This window comes from Oryctolagus cuniculus, chromosome 1 (assembly GCF_964237555.1).
Source record: "Oryctolagus cuniculus chromosome 1, mOryCun1.1, whole genome shotgun sequence".
In the NCBI taxonomy this organism is placed as follows: Eukaryota; Metazoa; Chordata; class Mammalia; order Lagomorpha; family Leporidae; genus Oryctolagus; species Oryctolagus cuniculus.
In genome coordinates this window covers 2,052,821-2,075,914 of record NC_091432.1, presented here as the reverse complement: position 1 = coordinate 2,075,914, position 23,094 = coordinate 2,052,821, and the positions used below count along the sequence as shown (strand labels likewise).

At 64.8% G+C, this 23,094-nt stretch overlaps 1 protein-coding gene and 1 long non-coding RNA gene across 4 annotated transcripts; both read right to left on the bottom strand.

The window, feature by feature from the left end:
- Positions 1-1,248: 1,248 nt before the first annotated feature.
- Positions 1,249-22,529, bottom strand: TOLLIP (toll interacting protein). 3 transcript variants are annotated; one of them, XM_070063703.1, is made up of 7 exons: positions 22,355-22,527; positions 13,387-13,536; positions 10,211-10,393; positions 9,269-9,421; positions 5,397-5,487; positions 3,157-3,377; positions 1,249-3,114 (listed from the first exon to the last, which is right to left on the bottom strand). In XM_070063703.1, exons 1-6 carry the CDS (start codon positions 22,385-22,387, stop codon positions 3,163-3,165), a joined length of 825 nt encoding a protein of 274 aa, XP_069919804.1. In that variant the 5' UTR covers positions 22,388-22,527; the 3' UTR covers positions 1,249-3,114; positions 3,157-3,162. The 3 variants fall into 3 exon arrangements, with proteins under 3 accessions (XP_069919804.1, XP_069919801.1, XP_069919807.1); XM_070063700.1 differs by having other exon boundaries at positions 1,249-3,377; positions 22,355-22,529; XM_070063706.1 differs by lacking the exon at positions 1,249-3,114 and having other exon boundaries at positions 3,260-3,396; positions 22,355-22,528.
- Positions 14,556-22,348, bottom strand: LOC138846828 (uncharacterized). The gene is made up of 2 exons (XR_011384345.1): positions 22,105-22,348; positions 14,556-22,073 (listed from the first exon to the last, which is right to left on the bottom strand). It is a non-coding gene; the product is annotated as an uncharacterized lncRNA (long non-coding RNA).
- Positions 22,530-23,094: the final 565 nt, after the last annotated feature.

Below are 23,094 nucleotides of genomic sequence, written 5' to 3'. Positions count from 1 at the left end.
GGATGGCCCAAGTGCTTGGGCCCTGCACCCCATGGGAGACCAGGAGAAGCACTTGACTCCTGCCTTCGGATCAGCGCAGTGCACTGGCTGCGGCGGCCATTGGAGGGTGAACCAACGGCAAAGGAAGACCTTTCTCTCTGTCTCTCTCACTGTCCACTCTGCCTGTCAAAAATAAAAAAATAAAAAATAAATAAATAAAAAAAAGAAAAAAAAAAGCCGACAGGGAGGGTGCGGCAAGCCCTGGCCCTGCAGGGTTGGGGGCAACAAGGGAACGGGGCACGTTCCACCCTCACGTGTGGCCCACGCCTGCGCCCTGTCTCCTGCAGACACCTGTCACCACCACCCAATCCCAGAGGCTGCACACCATGGGACGGGCTGGTGGCTGGGGTGCAGTGGGCGAGCTGTGCCCTGCAGCCTCTGGTGGGGTGAGGGCCACCCCTCCTCCTACCCCAGGGCTCCCGCTCTGTCCCAGCCACCTGTGCCTCAGTCTCCGCTCCCGGCTCTGGGCTCAGCGAGCCGCAGGGGGGCCAGGCACACAGGGCGGGCACCCCTGCCCCAGCCCTGCCCGACCCTCCTCCAGGCACCCAAGTCAGTGCAATGGGTGTGGGGGGAAGGGCTGCCCATGCTCCCATGGCCAGAGCAGAGCTCCGGGGCGTCCAGCGCAGCGCAGCCAGCCAGTGCCGACAGCGCAGCTCCCCTGCGCCAGCAGCACGCGGACACAGTCCCGTGCACTCCCCGCCCCGGGGAGCCCCCTTTTCTGAGGGCTCAGCTCCGTGGGAACAGAGCGTGCTTTCCCAGCACTCTGTCTGCACCACGTTCAGGACGGACACACGCTCTCTCCAGGAGGCCAGCGGGGGGCAGAGAACAGCCAGCTGCTCCTGCTGCACTGGACCCCCCGCCGCCCAGCGCACCACACGCAGGCATCTTGCTGTTCCCTGAGCTGAGCCAATCACCCGGGGGGACCCAACATCCCAAGGGGGAGTCTTGGCTCCCCAGATCCCAGGGCTGCATTCTGCACTGCTCCGGGGAGGGGTGGGGGCGGGGGCGGGAACGGGGCGGGGCAGCCGGAGCCTGCACCTGCTGTCACAGCAGGCCGGGAGCATGGTGGTCCCCATGGTGGGGACTGGAGAACTCCCCTGCACCTGCCACACCACCCAGGAGTCTGACTACACAGCCTCTAGCTGCGCAAGCCCCAGTGAGCCATGGATCTGACTCATCAGGTAACCAACACTCTCAGGCACAAAGCAGTTTCCTTAGAGGACTTTATTTGTTTTTATATGGAGCATTTATTAAATTAGAAGGCTGAAAAGTAAAAATATATTTTACAATCAAAGAAAAATCTGGACACTGGACCCCAATAAAATCGTCAGAAGGCAAGTTCTGGGAACCGCGCCAGCCGACGCTGGGCAGAAGAGATGCGTGCGGGTGGGGGTGCGGGGGGGAGCCAAGCACACAGGATGCCTCTCTCGTCACGGTGGCAGGCCCTGCTGTGTGGGGTAGCCCGGCCGTGCCACCCAGCCTGCCCGAGGAGCCTGTCCACACCCTCGCAGGTGGCGGCAGCCACCTCGCACCCACCCAGACACGAGTGTGGTGGGCACTGGGGCTCGGGGGGCTCTCACTCCCATGGACGCACAGGCCGCTTCACACAAGCCCTGAACCGGACAGAGCGGGTGCCAGGGGCCACGAGCCTGTGAAGCCGAAAGCCCCAGAAAACGAGGTCTTTCTTTACTCTGCTAGAAAAATAAAGTTTTCATGGAACAGGAGAACGCCGGTGGAGAGCCTAGAATCACCTTAAACCAGCGCCCTCCCCGCTGCAGACAGGGAGCTGCCGCGAAGGCAGGAGCCGGGCGCGGGGCCGCCAGCCGGGACCCAGCAGCAGCCTGGGGGAGTGGTCCGGACCGGCCCTCCTCCACCCCCAGACTGAAAACCTGTGGGACCCACGGCTGACGAGGAGCACTCGGGCCATCACCCCACTCCCACCCTCCTTCACCCATCGCCTTACAAAAATAAATATTTATGAACAACGCATCCGACCCAGCCCCCGCAGGTGCAGGAAGCAGTATTTTCTAGGGACGTTAAGCCTGCATTTTCGGGGAGCGGAAAGACCGACACTGAGTGCTGACTCCGCTCTCCGCGTCTTCCCAGACGCCCTGGCCGCTGGCTTCACGGCAGGAGCGCGCGTCCACAGGCGAGGACCCCGACAGCTGCAGGTCGGCGCGCAGGGCAGACGCACAGCGGCGTAAAGTGCGTGGCTTCTCAGAAACCTCCCAGCCGTCTGACTGCCCTGCACGGCTCGTGCACTGCACCCAGGCCCCGCCAGCCCGAGGGGCGCCAACACGTGAACGTTCACCAACCGCCACTTCTAACACTCAAACTGCAACTGCACAGCGGGAGCCGGCAGCAAGCCAGCCGGCGCAGGCCCCGCGCTGCACCCAAGGTGGGTCCACAGGGGCGGCAGAGGCCCAGGACATCACCCCAGGGGCCGGTGTGACACAGCAGGACGCCCCTGGCCAGTGCCAGGACTCATTCTGCTTCCTGTTGGCACCTGCCCCGGGGCCCGCCCAGGTGGTGACCAGGTGAGCCAGGCGAGAGGCGAGGCCTGCCGGCTGCCCACAGGAAACCAACGCTCAGCTGGCCAGGGCCAGGTTCACGACAGAACATCAAGGGAGGGACACAAGCTCAGAAATACCCCCTAAGTCGGTGTGAACGGACTGCACGTGCCTCAGCCCACCAGGGGTCCCAACAGACACACGAGGAGCCAGCGGGCACACAGCTCCAACGCCTGGCGAGACGGCCGCTTTCCACAGGACGGTCACCAGAACGGGGGGGGGGGGCACTCCCAGATGGCAGCAGAACAGCAAGGCCTCGGCCCGCAGTCTCCCAACCCACGGCAGAGGGGGCTGCCCCACCCTCACGGACGGGCCAGCTGGAATGGCTGCGGGAGCAAGAACCCACCCGTCTGCAAGAACAGGCGCGGATGGGCGGCACGTGGCCGAGGAAGGGGCCACACGGGGGCTCTGTGCTGGGACTCCTGTTGGGACAACGACCTGGGGAGCCGTGGGCGGGCGGTGGCGAGGCGAGGCGAGGCGAGGCGGGGCGGGGCGGGGCGGGCAGGCGGCCCTACGACTCCTCGCCCATCTGCAGCGGTGCGGGCAGGCGGCCCTACGACTCCTCGCCCATCTGCAGCAGGGAGTTGACGGCCGCATCCTTGCTGCCGTGCTGGGCTTCGAGCACGGAGCGGATGACCTCCTTGTCCATGCTGGGGAACATGTCCTGGATGGCCTTCAGGTCCTCCTCGCTACAGCGGGGCTGAGCGCGCACGGCCGGTGGCGGCACAGCCACGGGCACCATGCCGGGGCCGCAGACGGCGGGCATCCCTGGAGCAGAACACCAACTCTGGTAAAACATCGGGGACACAAAGGACAGTGCTCCTTCCCAGGGGCGGCCACGCGCACGGCCACACGGACCTCAACCTGCAAGGCTCGGGCGTGCTCGTTCTCAGGGGCAGCCACGTGCACGGCCACGCGGACCTCAACCTGCAAGGCTCAGGCACAGGCGCAGCGAGCGGACCCACAACTTCCCGCACGCGTGCTGCCCAATTACCAAGCTGCAAGCTCATCGTGCAAGGCTCTCGGGGCAGAGGAAGACACGGTGCTCACGCGCTTGGACCGGGTCCATGCTTCGAGAACTCGTGGCCCGCAACATGGACATTAACCTCCACTGCCCAGAAGCCACACGGCCACCTCTTCACCTGGCGACGAGCCAGCAAGCCACAGGCCACACCCACTCACCCCAAGCAGCCAGCGTGCAGAGCCTCGCCCACGGGCCAGGCGCCCGCCACAGCTCAAAAGCCCGTCGGCGTCACCGCCCGCCCTGAGCTGTGCGCCGGCCGCCAGAGCAAACGCTACACACGTTAACAAAGACACCGGCACACAGGGGCTGGCACTGTGGCACAAAGTAAGCTACAGCCTTAGATACCAGCATCTGTATGAGCGCTGGCTCAAGTCCCAGCGGCTCCCCACTAATGCATGCGGGAGAGTACAGGTGGCCCCAGTACTTGGGCCCCTGCCGCCCATGTGGGAGACGAGGTTGGAGCTCCCGGCTCCTGGTCTCAGCCTGGCCATTTGGGGAGTGAACCAGCAGACGGGGGCTCTCTCTGTCTCTTTCCCTCTGTAACTCTTTCCAATAAATAATCTTAAAACAACAAACAAAAACACCAGTCTGGCGCCACGGCTCACTAGGCTAATCCTCCGCCTGCGGCGCCGGCACACCGGGTTCTAGTCCCGGTTGGGACGCCAGATTCTGTCCCGGTTGCTCCTCTTCCAGGCCAGCTCTCTGCTGTGGCCAGGGAGTGCAGTGGAGGATGGCCCAGGTGCTTGGGCCCTGCACCCCATGGGAGACCAGGAGAAGCACCTGGCTCCTGCCATTGGATCGGTGCAGTGTCGGCCTTAGCGGCCATTTGGGGGGTGAACCAACGGAAGGAAGACCTTTCTCTCTGTCTCTCTAACTCTGCCTGTCAAACAAATTTAAAAAAAGAAAACTACTCTCGGTGGTCTTCATTTTTTTTTTTTTTTGACAGGTAGAGTCAGCCCCTCGGGGCTGTGGGCCCAGCTCCGGTCACCGCACCCTGTGAAGAACTCCCACCAGGTCCGGGGAGTTGAGTTTCCCTACCGAGACTCCCTCCTCTCCACCTCCCCCTCCGTCCAGCTGTCCTCGTGTCTGGGCCATCTCAGGCCACTCCCATGACCTGGGCTTCCTACCCAGCATGCTCCAGAGTCCCCAGGGCCCGGGGCAGCTCTACTGCCCCCGGACGGGGTCCCGGCTCCCGCAGGGCCTTGCAGTGTCACAGTGGGGTGCTGGTGTGCCCTGGCTGCCGCCCCAGGGCCTGTCCTGCCGCTGCCCTTGGGCAGTGCTCTGAGCACTCAGTGCCGAGGCCACACGGACCCAGGAGCCTCCCCCACAGCCCCGGTGGCCCTACCCCGGGGTTCTGGCCACCTTCCTCCCTCTGCTTGGACCGCAGCCTCCCTGCCTGCTGGACACAGCTGTGGCCTTGTCCACTCGCCCAGCTCCGGGGCCTGTTATGGCGGGAGGCTGGGTCAGGCAACAGTCGCCGTCACAGCCACAAGTGGAATTCACCGAGGGGAACAGAAACGTCGGCTGTGCTGCCCCAGGCGCTGCGCACACAGGGGATGGCCTCCCCCACAGCAGCCGCTCCCTCACTGGCTCCCGTACAAACTGCGTCTCCACACCTCACCGTATCTGCGGGGTAAAATAAACCACAGCATCTTCACAGGCACGAGACTCCTCCGGGCACCACAGCACCTCTGGAGGGCTCTCCCCCGAGGACTCCCTGCCCCGTGCCTGCTCCGCCCAGCCCCAGAGAAGGGGTCACTCACCTGCAATGGGCACGTAGCCGACTCCCTGCTGGTACACGGTCGGCATCAGGACCACGGGCTGCGGCGGCATCACCATGGCAGCTGGCAGAGCCTGGAACACCAAAGCCGAGCGGCTGTCAGGGAGACCCACGGCACGCTCCCAGCCTCCATCCCAGCGCATGGTCCTGGCAAGGCCGAGCTCACAGCACCAAATCCCGCCAGGGTGGCCGCACTGGCACTGCTGCGGGGCTGAGCTGCCGGGGTGTGCCCAGAGCGAGACCAGAAACACAGGAGTGTGGATTTCAGAAGCCACGACACCCACAGCGCCCCAGCAGAGGCGCAGGCTTTAGTGAGCACAGCTGAAGCGCGGGAGGTCCCTCGGCTAACTGCGGCACCGCCCTGCGTGCGTATGGACCACGGACGCGCAAGCCCCGACACCAGCACTGCTGTAGCGCCGTGTCCGTGACGCTGGCGTCTGTGGCTCGTCTGTAGCGCCGTGGCGTTCGCCACGGGGAGGCCTGAGTGAGAAGCCTGCTGCACTCCAGCTCCGACTCCGGCTTCCCAGTGCAGAACCGGGGAGGCAGCAGACGACGGCTCACGGTTCACGCGCTCGGGCTCCTGCCACTCCTGTGGGAGACGCAGGCGGAGCTCCTGGGTCTCGGCTGCGGTCTGGCTCAGCCCAAACTCCACACTTCATTGAGCTTATTGATCACGACTTCTCACGTGTGACAGGAACAAGCCCCAGCCAGCAACACCATTGGAAACAAAGACACCCAGCGAGGACTACCTGCCAGCGCCCTCACTGTGCACGCCAGCGAGCCTGGCGTGGAGACGGATCACGTTCCACTAATGAGCTGTCTGGACGCCCGAGAGGGCGCCGGTTTAGTCTCCTGAGGTCTATTTTGAGTTTTCACCCTTGGGCAGGGCGGTGACCCTGAGGTCCCAGCGTGCTAGCTGCGCTCAGCACACGGCAGGTCTGACCCGACTTCCAGGAGCCCCTGGCTGGGGAGGAGAAGGGGAGAAGGAAGGCACGGACAGACGCTCGCCCGGGGCCTGGCGGGAGGCCCCTGCGAGGGAGCCCCCAGGCAGCGGGGCAAGGACGGGGTCAGCGCTGGGAGGCCCAGCTCTGGACGCGCCCGCCGCAGGCTCAGACACAGAAGCGGCGCTGAATCAGCACAGGAGTCTAAGAGTGCGGCGCCTCCGGAGGGGACGAAGTCTCCACGCAGGACAGCAGGTCCAGCACCAAGCACGCCGAGAAGCCGCCCACACCACTCCCCAGGAGACAACGCAGACTCGCGGGCCGCCTGGTCCTCCCAGAGGAGAAGCCAAGGCTGTATCGGGAGAGGCTCCGGGAGCCGTAGACGGGTCTCCCACGAGGAGAGGAAGGGAGGGACTGCCCCACCAGCTGCCGCGCACCTGCCACGCACTGCCACGGCAGATGTCCACATGCACATACACACACACACACGCGCACACACGTCGCTGCCATGGCAGGTGTCTACACACACACACACACACACACGCACACACGTCGCTGCCATGGCAGGTGTCTACACACGCACACACAAACGTCGCTGTTGTGGCAGGTGTCTACACGCACACACACACACGTCGCTGTCGCGGCAGGTGTCTACACACACGCACACACACACATGGCTGCCGCAGCAGGTGTCCACACACACACGCGCGTCGCTGCTGCCTTTTCTGCAGTAGATGGGGACGTGAGGACACCACTGTGCTGGGGTCCCTGGGACTCAGACACCATCACTCTCACGGCTGTGGTTTACAGCAAGAGTGACAAACACACCCAGAGGAGGGGAGGGCTGGGGGCAGAGCCCTGGGGACCAGGCAGCAGGTTCCCCGAGGGCCCCTCCCACACGGCCACATGGCCACGGCAGCACACATGAATGCTGCCTGCCAGGGGCCTGGTTCAGGACGCTGTACCCACAGCTCAAACGTCACAGCCAGGGGCCTGGTTCAGGACCCTGTACCCACAGCTCAAACGTCACAGCCAGGGGCCTGGTTCAGGACCCTGTACCCACAGCTCAAACGTCACAGCCAGTCAGGGTTGGGCCAGCAGACAGAGGACCCCTCTCTTCCTCTCCATAACTCATAACTCTGCCTTTCAAATCAATCTTTGAACAAAAAAAAAAAAAAAAAAAAAAAAAAAGCCCTGAGTGCTACAAGGAGGTGGCAGGACCCAGGACCCGAGGAGCCCAGCAGCCGCAGCTACCTCAAGAACGGGGCGGGGGGAGGCCGGCGCCGCGGCTCACTAGGCTAATCCTCCGCCTGCGGCGCCGGCACACCGGGTTCTAGTCCCGGTCGGGGCGCCGGATTCTGTCCCGGTTGCCCCTCTTCCAGGCCAGCTCTCTGCTGTGGCCCGGGAGTGCAGTGGAGGATGGCCCAAGTGCTTGGGCCCTGCACCCCATGGGAGACCAGGAGAAGCACCTGGCTCCTGGCATCGGATCAGCGCGGTGGCCATTGGAGGGTGAACCAACGGCAAAGGAAGACCTTTCTCTCTGTCTCTCTCTCTCTCACTGTCCACTCTGTCAAAAAAAAAAAAAAAAAAAAAAGAACGGGGCGGGGGGGCCCAAGGCACCGGGCCCCGCCCAGCACAGCCAGGGCGGCCTCCTCACTTCACCGCCCGTCACTGCCTGATGGGAAAAGCAGACCTGACCACGCGGCAGCCCCAGGACCATCCATCCCTCTGCCCGCGTCTCAGGCCCTGGGGGACCCTGACACCAACAGCAGGGCCCGAGACAAGACACGCTGCCTGCCCAGGATCGACACAGGGCGCTGCCTGTCCAGGCTGCAGGGGCAGGGAGGGGCAGCGCCCACAGCCAGCCCAGGGCCTGCGTCCTCCCCTGCTGCTGCGCTCTGCTGGCCTCTGGTCTTTGTCCTCAGGAATAACGGCTGCCCTGGAGCCACCGCAGGGATCCCGCCCCCTGGCCTCGGCACCACCCAGAGGGTCCGAGAGTGTGAGCAGGCCACCCCGAGCAGACTCCAGCCCTACGCAGGACGTGACCCCGTGACCCGGGCCTCACCGTGCAGGACGTGACCCCATGACCCGGGCCTCACCATGTAAGATGTGACCCCGTGACCCGGGCCTCACCGTGCAGGATGTGACCCCGTGACCCCTCCCTCCCCGTGCAGGATGTGACCCTGCTGACCCGGGCCTCACCATGTAAGACGTGACCCCGTGACCCCTCCCTCCCCGTGCAGGACGTGACCCCGTGACCCCTCCCTCCCGGTGCAGGACATGACCCCGTGACCCGGGCCTCACCATGTAAGACATGACCCCGTGACCCGGGCCTCACCGTGCAGGATGTGACCCCGTGACCCCTCCCTCCCCGTGCAGGATGTGACCCTGCTGACCCGGGCCTCACCATGTAAGACGTGACCCCGTGACCCCTCCCTCCCCGTGCAGGACGTGACCCCGTGACCCGGCCTCACCGTGCAGGACGTGACCCCATGACCCCTCCCTCCCCGTGCAGGACGTGACCCCGTGACCCGGCCTCCCCGTGCAGGACGTGACCCTGTGACCCCTCCCTCCCCGTGCAGGACGTGACCCTGTGACCCGGGCCTCACCATGTAAGACGTGACCCCGTGACCCGGGCCTTCCCGTGCAGGACGTGACCCCGTGACCCCTCCCTCCCCGTGCAGGACGTGACCCCGTGACCCCTCCCTCCCTGTGCAGGACGTGACCCCGTGACCCCTCCCTCCCCGTGCAGGACATGACCCTGCTGACCCGGGCCTCACCATGTAAGACGTGACCCCGTGACCCGGGCCTCCCCGTGCAGGACGTGACCCCGTGACCCCTCCCTCCCCGTGCAGGACGTGACCCCGTGACCCGGCCTCCCTGTGCAGGACGTGACCCCGTGACCCAGCCTCACCGTGTAGGACATGACCAGGTTGATCATGCCCTCCTTATCGTCGCCCTGCCGCCCGCTCAGGCTGTACCACTCGTCCTCCACCTTGCCCTGCTTCAGGGACTCGGGGATGGTGATGTGCGTCCAGGCGATGCGGTCGTCCATGGAGAAGGCTCGCTGAGGACGACAGGAGGGAGGTCAGCTCCCGGGGGCCCACAGGCCTCGTGTCCCAGAAACACGGCTGTCAGCCCGCCGCCTCCCCAGCAGCACGCCTCAGGACCACCGGCAAACGGTCCTGGGCTCCCCTCCCAGGACAGGAAGAGGGGGCAGGGCCAGGCTTGAGGACGGGGACAGACTCCCTCTGGGCTGCAGTCCATCTGCCCTAGCCCAGCGACGCCTGCTGCCCCTCCTCTGCCCTCCAGCTGGCCCTGTTCCCCTGGCTGCCACCCACGAGCCCTGATGTCCCGGGAGGGGACGCTGCTGTGACGTCCCCACAGCCTGCCAGGCTCCCCACATGCTCCCTGTCTTCCCAGGGGCCACTGGAGGGAAAGCCAGGGGGTCGGGCAGGGGCAAGAGGCAGAGCCAGCTGCACACGCCCTCCCCTCTGCTGTCCTTGAGCCCGGCTCCACCAGGGCCCCCCACATCCCACCTGAGGCACACGTGCATAGACACGGCTCAGGGACACTCAGGAGGCGCTCCTGGCCACGCGTGTGACTCCCTAGAGGTGCAGCTCGCCCACACGGCCAGCTACCTCGCTGAGCCCAGGGACGGGACAGGTCCACTCTGCCCAGTGTCCAGTGTGTCTCACTGGTGACTGTTTCCAAACGCTGTCAAGGAGCTGAGAAGGGTGCTTCTTTTCCAGAGGCAGTGGGACAGCGTGCAGGTGTGCGCGCCTGTCGACAGCACGCGGCCGAGGCGCCCGCACGGCACAGTGTTGCCCCCGGCACAGCCGGGCATCCCGCTCACCTCGTCGAAGATCTCCAGGTAGAAAGAGTCCACCCCCGGGGGCACCGTGCACTGGATGACCTTGTTCCAGCGTGGGTTCTTGGCACCGTTGTGGGCCGTGGGTGTCTCATACACGGCATAGCCCAGGCGCAGCCGGCAGTACGGGTCCATGCGGGTCATGCCGTAATTCTTCGCCAGCTTTGCCTGAAATCAAGTTCAGAAAAACGAGGCCCCGAGCGTCAGGGCAGAAGCCGGACGCTCACCCAAACTGTGCCTTCTGGAACCCTCCCACCGGCCTGCCCCAGGGGTGCGGGTTACAGCCATTCTGACTCACCCGGACACAGCCGGACCTCATCCTCCAGGGCACCAGAGCCAGGAGGCAGAGCCTCCGAGGAGGGCTGCTCGGCCTCCCCCCGCTGGCTGGGGGCACCGCTGACACGGTGCAGAGCGACAGGCTCCAGGGGCCACAGGCCGGGCCTCAGGACACCTGCTCCGGAGCGCTTCAGAGACGGCAGCCCCCAGCCTCTCCCCTCCCCGGGGGGTGGGCCGCAGGGGCAGGGGCTGAAGCACGCGAGCACACCTCCCAGAGCGCAGGCCCTGCTGTCGGGCAGGAGGAGGCTGGCTGGGCCCAGATGCGCGACGGCGCTGGGCTGGTGACTGCACCAGCGAGACGCGCGGCTCCGGCAGCTAAGACTGCTGGTGAAGCGGCTACAGAGGTCTGGGCAGAAACCTCCACGAGAAAACACTGTGACCTTGGTCAGGACAGGCAGCAAAAGCAGAGACCACGGCGAGGACCCTGACAAACCACACTCCCACCGGAACTCAGAGGCTGCTCAGAGCGGCCGCGCAGGACACGAAGGGACCACAGACGGGAGAAGTGCTTTGCAAAGTCTCCCGTGATGCAGGGCTGGCAGCCAGGACATCGAAGGACGCTCAGGTCTCAGTAACGGGGAGAGCACCCAGCGAAAACAGGCCAAGACTGGAGGAAATATCGGTCACCAACAGGCAAAGATGCTGAGCACCCCCATCAGGGAAGTGCAAACCACACTCCAGTGAGACCACACACCAGACAGACAGCTCCCCCAATCCAGCCGGAGCCCAGCCCCAGCCCCGGCCGGCTCAGCACCCCGTGGTAAAGCACAGCGGCACCGTCACTGGAAGCTGGGGGGCGGCTCCCACGGCAGGCCCCAGGCCCCAGGCCGAGGAAGGCAGCCGACATTCAGACAGCCCCGCGCAGCTGTGATGCCTCCTTGAAACTCCACAAAGACCAGGCCACCCACGGCACCCACCAGGGCCCGGCAGGCCCAGGGCGCCAGCTGCTGACGCAGGGACTCTGAAGGGCGGGCAGAGTCCTCCGTCCTCAGCACAGGGAGGGGCCTGTGACGCGTCAGGACTCAGGGACACGCGGTGGTGCCTGCAGGCAGAGACCCCGCTGCCGGCACCGCCCTGTCCAGCTGCCCGCCTTCCTCAGACTCCAGCAGAGGCCTCTGCCCTGCACGGACCCCACGGCCTCCCCGCACCCTTCCACTCGGGCCTGCTCACAGAAGGGCCTTCCAGGACGTCACAGGGTGAGCGAGCCCGGCCTGCCGTGGTCAGGACGGAGGCCATCCTCACCCAGCCCCCACAGCCACGCCTGCCCAGTCCTACCTGGGAGTCTGCTCTCAGCCCCGCGCTGCCAGCCCTGGCCTCCCTAACCTGTCCACCTGCTCCCCTACACCTGCTTCTGGTCCACATGACTCCACCCTCCAGGGCCAGTGACAGACATCTACCGCAGCTGACTTCCCCCAGCCCTGCGGAGTCTCCCTGCCGGCGCGTGCGAAGAACATGCGGGGAGCAACCAGCCCCAGCCTTGTTCTAGCAGCTGAGCACAGAGGCAGCGGAGCTGCGGCCTGCACTGAGACACGGCACGGGGGCTCAGAGTGGGCATGGGGGGCTCAGAGTGGGCATGGGGGGCTCAGACAGGGCATGGGGTTGGGGGCAGATGAAGGGGCCTGGGCTGCGGCCTGTGCTGAGACAGGGCACGGGTTGGGGGCAGATGAAGGGGCCCGGGCTGCGGCCTGTGCTGAGACAGGGCATGGGGTTGGGGGCAGATGAAGGGGCCCGGGCTGCGGCCTGTGCTGAGACAGGGTGGCGAGGAGGAGACGACACACGGCCACCTGGCTGCATGCGTCTGAAAGGCTGACCAGACACCAGGGAGGGCGTGAGTGCCGTGCTCTGCAGGAGTCCCAGCCGCACGGGGTGGCGCCAGGGGCCAGGTCTGCACACGCTCACAGGCCCTGGGGCACGAGAAGGGCACAGACTTGACCTGCTCTCAGGGCAGCCGTGGGGCTCGGAGACCTCCAGGGGAGGCAGCCAGGAGACGTGTAGCCGCCTGGACAGAAGAAGGGTTCCCAAAAAGGAAGGGAAACGCTGGGGAAGCGACCAGGAGGCCTCTTCAGGAACCAGGGCCTGGCACCGCCATAGCACACAGGCAGCCTGTGGTGAGCTCGAGGGAGCGGGCACCGCGGAGGCCCCTGCGAGCCCGGCCAGGCACTCGGACCCGAGCACCTGCAGTTGCAGCACCCCACCAGGAGGTGGCAGCCCAGGGCTCCAGTGAGCAGCAAGTTCCAGGCCAGCACGCGGGAGTCCCCTGATGATGGCCCCCTAAGCCCCCTGCACCCGCGAGGCCCTGCACGTCTGCTCGGCTTCACAGGGCGCTTGGTGTGAGCGAGCCACGTTCAGTGTTGCAGTCCACCTGCAGCCCGTGGGCCTGCGCAGGTCAGGGACTGAGGTGACCAGTCTTCACGGTGCCCCCAGCACACAGTGGCCCTTGGCCTCCGCAGCTCCGGCAGCCTGCACGCCTTGTAAGCAGGGCATTTAAACGCCCCACTGTGCGCCGACTGCCAAGCTGCCTTCGTTTTAATAGGACTTAGCTCGGCGGCAACGGCGATACCGCTGGACACAACAGTGACGACACTGCTGTCTCAGCTGGCCGAGGGAGCACTGGGCTGCTCTGAGCCCCCCACCCCCGGCTGCCCCGTGGAAGAACAGGGTCTGGCACAGGGCCGACGTCCAGCAACCGTTATCACCCAACTCTCGAGTTATTTTTGGCAGAATCCCGGAATCGGTCGTCACTCAGCATCATATGTGAGTGTCGGCACACCCAGATGCAAGGTGCCCTTTGTCCAGCAGGAATCCCCCCCACCGCCAGTGCCCACCTGCACCACGGTGACGCTGAGGCGGCCCACGGTGCCCACCGCCCCTCCGTACTGCAGCTGCTGCGCGGCCTGGGCGTCCAGCTGGATCTGCTGCTGCTGCTGCGTGGGCGTGATGCGGAGGAAGTCCTGCGGGAGCTCCCCGATGTACACCTGCCGGGGCGAGGGCGGGAGACGGCGTCAGATGCCGGGAGCCCGGTGCAAACTGCAGCCTCTGGGCTCCACCCAGGGCCCAGTCTGCGCCCCCACCCCCACCCATTTCCTCTCCAAGCCCCACACGGTGCTCAGCCCTTCCAGCGCCTGCACCCTGACCATCAGCAAAGGGCCGTCGTCCCTCCGCCCGGAGAGCTTCTGCCGCCTCTGCCACTGAACACAGGCTCCGCTCCCCCAGGCAGGCCTGGCAGGCTGCCGCCCACACGCTTCCCTTCCGCGTGTCCACACTGAAGCCAAGGTCAGTGAACGCGCGGCACGGTCAGACAGGAGCGAGAGGAGATCTGATCTTTGGCCAAGGTCATCTGCGAGCCCCGTGCGCTGGCGCGCAGCCACGCCTACACCTGAGACAGTCCAGATGCAGAACTGTCCCAGGAGAAGACAAGAAGTAAACAGACCCAGACAAAGCCCTGTGGACATCTGACCTCCTTCTCAGGGGTCCTGCGGCTAGGTGGGCCCCGCCCAGCACCCCCACCATGAGCAGGGAGAGGGCGGGACACAGAGGAGCTACTGGGGCAGGAGAAAGACACCCCAGGGAATGAATTCCAGAGAAACTCGAAGGACCCCAAACACTCAGGAGTAGACTTTAGCGAGGATTAGCAGGGACGCCTGCAAGTGACCCCAGGAGCGGTTCACACAGGAGAGAAGCAAAGGAGATGGTGCAGGAGCCGCCGGGGCCACACTGCAGGGACTCGCGGCAAAGCAATGGCGGCCAGAAACGACCCAAGTGTCTGGGGTCCCCGGCAGGAGGGCTGAGGGCAGGGGTCCGTTGGGGTCCTCAAGATGGCCACACTGCCTGAGGAGCCTGCATGGGCTTCAGCAGGCGGGCGCGGTGAACAGTGGGAAGACCGCCCCTCCGTGACACAGGTCACGGCCTCTGGGCCAAGAAACTACCATGGAGGGAGGGGCTGTGCTCAGGGCACTGGCTGCTGCTGACCCGTGAGCCCCAGAGCCGAGGGGCCTGCCGGGAAGTAAGTGGCGTGTGTCACGGCCAGACGGAGGCCAGGAGCATGCGGTACACCCAGGGGCTCTGCAGAACCCCACTGCCTCTGCCCCACAGACCAGACCCTGAGCCTGCCTGGACCATGGTCTCCCCAAGACTCCAGGCAGGGTTCCAGAAGGTTCTTCAGTCTGGTGGGCTCCATATTGTGTGCTCAGAACACTACCAGCTGGGCCCAGCACTGTGGCACAGCGGATTAACGCCCTGGCCTGAAGCACCGGCATCCCATATGGGCACTGGTTCGAGTCCCAGCTGCTCCTCTTCCGATCAGCTCTCTGCTAATGTAACTGGGAAAGCAGTAGAGGATGACCCAAGTCCTTGGGCCCCTGCACCCGCGTGGGAGACCTGACTCCTGGCTTCGGATCGGTGCAGCTCCAGCCGTTGCAGCAGAACCATCAGATAGAAGACCTCTCTCTCTCTCTCTCTCTCTCTCTCTGCCTCTCCTCTCTCTGTGTAACTCTTTCAAATAAATAAATCAATCTTTTAAAAAAAAAAAAAAGCACTACCAGAAAGCACGCCTCCCCCAGGGCACTGGGTGTCACTTCAGGAGCCCCTGAGAGTCTGTCTCTTCGCCTGGTGTCCCAGCTCAGGCCTGGGGAGCACAGCCCAGGCCGAGTTGCAGACCTAACAGACACAGGAGGAGACGCCGGCTCCCAGAGCACTGAGCAGTTCCAGCAGAGGTGGGCAGCGTGTGACCCACAGGCTGTCAAGGCCGGTGCCTTCTTTGGCTCTGGCCTCGCCAAGGACACTGCAGGCTGAACTCCAGATTCAGCCCACCTACAGCAGACCAGCCTTTAAACTGATCTTGGCCGGGGCCGCGGCTCACTAGGCTAATCCTCCGCCTGCGGTGCCGGTACACCGGGTTCTAGTCCCGGTCGGGGCGCTGGATTCTGTCCCGGTTGCCCCTCTTCCAGGCCAGCTCTCTGCTGTGGCCAGGGACTGCAGTGGAGGATGGCCCAGGTGCTTGGGCCCTGCACCCCATGGGAGACCAGGATAAGTACCTGGCTCCTGCCATTGGACCAGCGCGGTACACCGGCCGCAGCGCGGCGGCCATTGGAGGGTGAACCAACAGCAAAGGAAGACCTTTCTCTCTGTCTCTCTCTCTCTCACTGTCCACTCTGCCTGTCCAAAAAAAAAAAAAAAACAAAACTGATCTTGTGTGGTTTGGCAGAAAGAAGTGGCTCCCCAGCCCTGGCTACAGGCTCCCGGACCACGGCTGCACAGCCGGCTTGCACCCCGCTGTCATCGTCTGAGTGCTCTCGGCAGCTCCGGCCTACACAAGCTCCTAGGAACTCCGCAGCTGGCTCTCCTGAGATGGTGCCACGTGGCCAGCTGTCCTGGGCAAAGCCGTGAGAAGGGGTCCATGGAATGACCGTGATGGAGACGTCTTCCCGCGGGCACCTGGCCCTGCCTTCACACCTGACAGCCTGCGCCATCTGTCTCCACTCAACGTAAACAGAGTATCTCGCAGAGACGACCCAATGTCAACCGGGCTCTCGGCATTAACGCACAAAAGCCCAGCTCCCACGGCCTCACCTGAGACCCTGAGACTGCAGCAGGGGCCCGCGGGGGGCCAGGCAGGCCAGCGCAAGCCCTGAAGAGCAGGCTCCGGAGAGGCGACAGCCCGTCCCGCCTGTCCCCTTCGGGGTGGAATTCTGGGTGGCGCTTCCCCTGTCATCACACCCTCCCCCGGGCCCCCACTGAAGACTGGGAATATAAAATTACTCGGAAAGGTCCAAAGACCTAGTGTTTTTTCCAAGAAGAATTTAACCATAAACTACAAGTATCAAGTGAGGGAGTCTAACAATGCGAACAGTGAACCCCGTGCGAAGGGGAGGGGCTCTCTGGGAGGAGACAGCTGGCCGCCGGCAGCACCACGGCCAGCGCCATGGGGAGCGGACACAGCGAGGCAGCCCCCTGAGGTGAGGGGGCGCGGGGAGAACCTCTCACCTCTGCAGCCTTCTTCCCAAACCCCATCCCCCACACTGGGGCATCCTACAAAATCCCTCACGACCCCCAAACTGCCCTGGCCCTGACAGCAAGGGACAGTGAGAGGCAGAGACAGACCCAGAGGGAAGAGATGAGCAAGGGACTTGGGACAGGAGGGCCACAGTGGGAACCCAAGCAGAATCTGGAGCCGATGCCCAGGACCGAGGCCAGCGGCCAAAGGCCCGTGCAGCCGGGAGAGGGTGGGGTGGGGGTGGGCACACTGCGTCCTGAGCTCCGCGAACATAAAATCAATCCCAAATGGCACATTTCTACCACAGACTTCAATTCAGCTGCGAGGGAGAGGAGACAGCGGGCCCGACGTTCCCGACCTGCCGGGGAAAGCCGGCTCTGCCTCCACAGCTGTGGCCACCAGCACCGGGAGGCACGCCTGGCACGACCGGCAGGACACGCGCCCCTCAGCTCAGTGACCAGGTGGGAGGCACAGCAACAAACACAATTCTGATGTCTTTCTAAACTCAATGCTAACGCCAAAGTTCACTTTTCCACATTACGATGAGAACGTGTGTAAACGGGCACGTGGGACTTGTGATTCTGGCTTGATTCAGGCTCAAGGACTTTGCGATATTAAAAAAGATTAATTCTGATAACAGATACTTGTGGAGTTTTAAAACAGCCTTGCTTGAGTGAACAGGATGAACAGAGTCCAACACTAGCAAACCCTCTAGGGTCCCATTGTTGCTCCTAGGAACAAATCCCATGGCAACACAAAGGCACCTGCTCCCCAGACGGGAACCGCACCACGGGGACCAGGAAGGAACAAGGCTCCCGTGCCCAACACAAGGGGGAAGACCCCAGGGGCCGGGCTGCTGAGGGCCACAGGGCCCACTGTGTTCAAAAGCTCTGGAGAATGAAGTCGGGAAGCAGGTGAGGGAGCCCCACGTGCCAGCACTCAGGCCCCTCCTGCCCCCCACCACGAGCTACTTCCACAATAAAACAGAGGGGACAGCCTTTGTCCCGCGCCGCTCTCTGGGCCCCACGCTTCTACAGTGCAGACACTTCCCAAACATTAGTGTTCTGCACATACGTGCAAAAACACAGGTATTTCTCAAAGGTGCCGCTTCTCCACCCCAGGGACCGGCAGTGCTCTGCAGGGAACAGGGGCAGGGCCAGTTACCCACGGCCACCCCTCCCCGCCCCGCCCCAGCCACTGCTCCCCCTGCAGTGCCCTTCCACCAACCAAGAGCTGAGCTGCAAGTCACTTTCATCTCAAATTCTGCTCCAGGCCTGGTGGCACACACGCCTCACATGCGACCCTGTGCCAACACAACCAGCGCGAGCTCTGAGGAGGCGGGGCCCGCGGGGAACGGGGCTCCACAGCCGCCCACCACGTGCTCTGAAAGGCTCTCCCGCACCACAGCCCTTTCAGTCCCGTTTCTCAGTGACCTTCTGTGAGTAGCTGCCTGTAAGAATAACAGCAGGTTCGCAGGAGGGTTAGATAGGAGCAGGACACAGCACCCGGGCTGGGGCCGCAGCTGCGGGAGCACTCGGTCCTCCCGCCCACGAGAGGCGGCAAGTTCTAACTCGAGCGCGTGAAACCTCCAGCGGGAGCCCTAAGCCCACAGGAACCCACTGTGCATGTTCCAAGCCTGTAGAGAAAAACCAATTCAAGCTTTTACGATGTCTCCTAAAGAAATGAGAACATGTAGAGCAAATAAAAAAAAGTTATAAAATCTATGTGCAAACATAGGCACGTGTGCAAATCTGTAACTATAAATAAACTTTCTAACCCGCTCCCCTCCCCTCAGAAGACAGAGACCCGGATTCTGAGCTTTGGCCTCGGAGGAACCACGGCCGCAGAAGGGAAGCCGAGGGCCTGGGCCTCTCCGCGGAGGGTGCAGCGGCCGGGCCAGCACCCAGCCGGGAAGGTGCAGCCATGCCAAACGCTACACACTGAAACCCTGGCCCCAGAGCACGTGGAGCACACCTGACGGGGAGCCAGCCTTGCAGGACTCTGGACTGGCCGGCCACAGGAGACGCAGGGGCCGCTGACTCAGACTGTGGCGCGCAGGCTGAGACCCCGCGTGCTCAGGACAGAGCCAGCACAGACCCCAGCAGAACCACTGCTCCCAAGGGGAAGAATGGGCCCCTGCTCTCGCTTCACTCTACAGCCCACCGCTCTGGCTCCGGGGAAGTGCATTACATCAACAGCCACGGCAAGTGCGCAACAGATGAGGGGCCTCCACCAGCCGCTGCATCCCCTGAGGGACCCGGCCAGGCCCGGGCCACACGGGTCAAGCAGGAGGTGACCTGCGCTGGGCCAGCCAGCAGCTCCAAGGGCAGGACAAGGAGCCAGGACCCCCCGCCACACTCGCACCTCGGGCTGCAGCCCCAGCTCCACCCCATGCACTCCCTGTAGGTGCTCTTGGGTGCTTCTGAATAGGGGGTGCAGAGGGCTGTGATTCCAAACCAGGAGCATTTAAAAAGTGAAGTGGCGGCGGGCTTCGGGTCTAGCTTTGAAGCCGCGGCCTGGGATGCCCACGGCCCGACTGCAGTCCGTGGGTGTGGCTCAGGGCCAGGCTTCCTGCTAAGGCAGTGCTGGCTCAACACCCTGGACCCTGCCGTCCACACAGGAGACCTCAGCTTTGGCCTCAGGCCACTCTCAGTGGCTGCAGGCGTCTGGGGAAGGAACCGGAGAAGTGAGCGCAGGGGAAGTGAGCGCACAGGAAGTGAGCGCACGGGAAGTGAGCACCCCAGGCTCCAGCAGAAAGGACACTAGGGACACACAGGAGACAGGGAGAAACCCAAGAAACACTGTAGCTCCCAGGAAAGGACCGGCCAAGCCGCCCATCACACCCTCTGCAGCCCCTCCGCCCCCACTGCCTCAGGCAGGCTCCCCCACACAGGCTGCCCCCCAGGGAGCTCTCCCCAGCCCACCTCCCGCCCCCACACACCAGAAACAACAGAAAAGGCCACGATAAACCCACGGCAACGCAGCCTGGCCAAGTGAGCGGCTGCAGGTCTGCCAGGACCCAGTGGGTCGTGGGCGGAGAAGCAGCTGGCGGGAAAGGGAGGGTAGGTACTGGAGAGGGTGTGAGCCAGGCAAAGATGGTTAAAAAACAAAATAAAAGCACGCTGGGTGTGCATGTGTGTCGACCAGATAAAGCCAACAGCCGAAGCCCGAAGCCCGCCCTCCGTGGGCGCCCTCAGCTCGTCCCGTCTCCCTTCAAGGCTGTGGCGGTCCTAATGCGCACCACGCTGCTGCCTCCACGCTCTCCACGCCCAGACCCTGCCTGGCTGTGCTTTCAACGCGCCCCACGGCCAGCCCTCACTCCTGCCAGTTAAGGTTAAGGTCAGATGAGTTCCCTAGGGAAACCCCGCGCCCAGCAGGCTGGGCCCTGCCTGTCACCTGCCCAGCACCTTCTTCCTTAAAACTACCTGGTTCACTTCCCCGTCGCCCACAACAGCCAAGAACCGAAGTCAGGGGCTGGAAACTCAACCCAGGTCCTCATGGGGCGGCAGGGACCCCTCATTTGCATTAGCAGGGCGCTGGAACTGGGGGTGGAGCTGGTACTCAAACCCAGGCCTCAGGCTTCCCCAGTGCTAATTTTCCCTTTGTAAAGATTGTATTTGTTTATATGAGAGGTGGTTACAGAGAGAAAGGTCTTCCATCCGCTGGTTCACTCCCCAGATAGCCTCAATGGCCCGAGCTGAGCCAATCAGAAGCAAAGGGCCAGGAGCTTCTTCTGGGCCCCGAGGCAAGTACGGGGGGGGGGGGGGGGGGGTGGTCAGGCCAGTGCCAGCACTTGACCCTGCAACCGCAAGTCTCACACCAGCTGACACTGGTCACAGAGCCAGCGTCCCAGCCCTGCAGACGGCTCCCCCCTGCTGACAGCTCAACCGGACCCTGTGAATGCACGCCCTGTCCCTCACCACAGGGAGCCCCTCCCAGGCCAGGCAAGGGGGGGTGGCCATCACGCCCACTTTCCCCACGGGGGCTGGTGAGGCAGCAAGCTCCCCTGCCCTGGAGGTGGAAAGGAGACTCACCACTCACCGACTAACGAAGGGGCCGGGGCGGGAGGTGGACACGTGGACACGGGCAGGGCAGAGGTGCCCCCAGGCCTTTGCACACCTGCTCCTCACAGCCCCGGGAGCGCCTGTGCCCAAAGCAAGCCTCTTGTGTTGACCTCTGTCCCATCCACTGGGTCACTCCCCAAATGCCCACAGCTGCCAGAGCGGGGGGCGGGAGCAGGTGACGAGAATCCAGTGGGTTAAGACGTGCTCTGCAGGGCCGCATCCCACGTGGGCGCCAGTTCGAGACCCAGCTGCTCCACTTCTGATCCAGCTCTCTGCCATGGCCTGGGAAAGCAGTGGAGGATGGCCCTGTGCTTGGGCCCCTGCACCCACGTGGGAGACCCGGAAGAAGCTCCTGGCTCCCAGCTTGGGCCCCGCCCAACCCTGGCCGGTGCAGCCATTTGGGGAGTGAACCAATGGATGGAAGACCTCTGTCCCTCCTCTAACTCTTTCAAATAAATAAATACAACAACAACAACAAAGAACCCAACCCAGGAACCCTGATTTGAGACACCGGTGCCTTAAGTCCTAGGCCAAAGCCCACCCGAAGAGGGGTTCCAACCAAGCCTGGGACTCTCCCCCGAACTCAAGAGAAAACGGAGGTAGCTAAGCAGTCTCTCAGCAGCCGAGATGCAGACAGGATGCGGCAACACCAGTTCTGGGGTGAGGAGCCCCGGCAGGCCCTAGGCACAACCTGCCCCCCCACTCTGGGGCTGCCGGAGCCCATCTGCCCGGTCAGTCCACACCCGCCCTCTCGGGAACCAGTCGGGCAGAACCAGAGCCCAGAGGGCTGTTCTGGGTTCTCTGCTCCCACCCCACCCCCCAACTGCAAATCAAGGAACCGAAGCTCTGAACGAGGGCCACTAAATGGGGACACGCCAGCCCAAATGCTGCTCTCAGCTGTCCTTGCTGTGTGGGGGCGTGACCGGGACGCCTCATCCAAGGACTAAGGTGCGAGTCTCCCCATCCAGGGCCCACGGGGTGCGGGGCCTCCCCATCCGGGGCCCAAGGGGTGCGGGGCCTCCCCATCCGGGGCCCACGGGGTGCGGGGCCTCCCCATCCGGGGCCCACGGGGTGCGGGGCCTGCTCCATCCGGGGCCCAAGGGGTGCGGGGCCTCCCCATCAGGGGCCCACGGGGTGCCGGGCCTGCTCCATCCAGGGCCCACAGGGTGCGGGGCATCCCCATCCGGGGCCCACGGGGTGCGGGGCCTCCACCTGGGGCCCACGGGGTGCGGGGCCTCCCCATCTGGGGCCCACGGGGTGCGGGGCCTCCACCTGGGGCCCACGGGGTGCGGGGCCTCCACCTGGGGCCCACGGGGTGCGGGGCCTCCCCCACCAGGGGGCTGTCGGGTTGCTAAGGCCTCCCCTCTCCGATGACTGTCGGGGTACCGGGCCTTCCCCACCCGGGGATCGTGGGGTGCGGACCACCTCCATCCGGGGACCGTGGGGTGCGGGCCACCTCCATCCGGGGACCGTGGGGTGCGGGCCACCTCCATCCGGGGACCGCGGGGAGCGGCCGGCCCCCCGCCGCCCCGAAGGCAGGACCGGGCTCGGGCCTCTGGCGGCCAGCGCCGTCTGTCCCGCCGGCCCGTCCGCCCCAGGCGCGGACGCTATCGCGCCGCTCCGGAGGGCCGAGGAGCGGGCGCCAGGCCGCCCGGAGCCGCTGCGGGAAGCAGCCCGGCCCGGAGCCCGCCCGCCGCCACAGGTCGGCCCACGGCCACCCTCGCCCGCAGGACTCACCGGCCCACGCTGCGTGCTGACAGTGGTCGCCATGATCCTGCCGCGGGCCCCGCGCCTCACCGACCCGAGAAACACCCGCCGGAGCCTGCGACGCGGACGGTTGTCACCGCGAGGCCGCCGCCGCCGCCGCCACAGTCAGCTGACGGCCGCTGCGCCCCGCCCCCGGCGCCGCCGCACTGCGCAGGCGCGCGCTCCAGGCCCCGCCTCTTCTGGCGCCGGCGCGCGCGCGCCGAGTCCGGGGCGGGTCCCAACCTCCCAGGGAGCGCATGCGCAGTCGCTCTCTCCTCGAGGCGCGGCGCCCCGCGAAATGGCTCCTGGCTTGGCCGTGGGCGCGCGCCCGACGCCTGCCCGAGCGTTCCAGGACCGTGGCCTTGCGGGTGTTTGACCTACGTGGGAAAGGGAGACGAGCGTGGTGTTTGCTGTCCTGAGCAGTTCTGCCAAATAGCACCTTAAACCGTGGTTTCCCCTCAAGGCCCTCAGGGAGGAGCAGTGTGTCTGAGGGTCCAGCCGGAGGGCCGCAGTGTGGGCCGAAGTGCTTTGCAGGCCCTGGCAAGGCGGCCGGCGCGGGCCCCCGCCCTGTCGAGGACCCTGCAGGGCGCGGACCCGGCGGTGAAGAAGGCCGAGAGCGGGGAGCCGGGGCGGGGATTCTCTCAGAGCCAGGCGGGGTGGTGCGCGGGCCCCCGCTGGTCCACTGGGCTCCCGGCGGCGAGGTGCGTTCTTTGGGGGACTTTTGATGATGG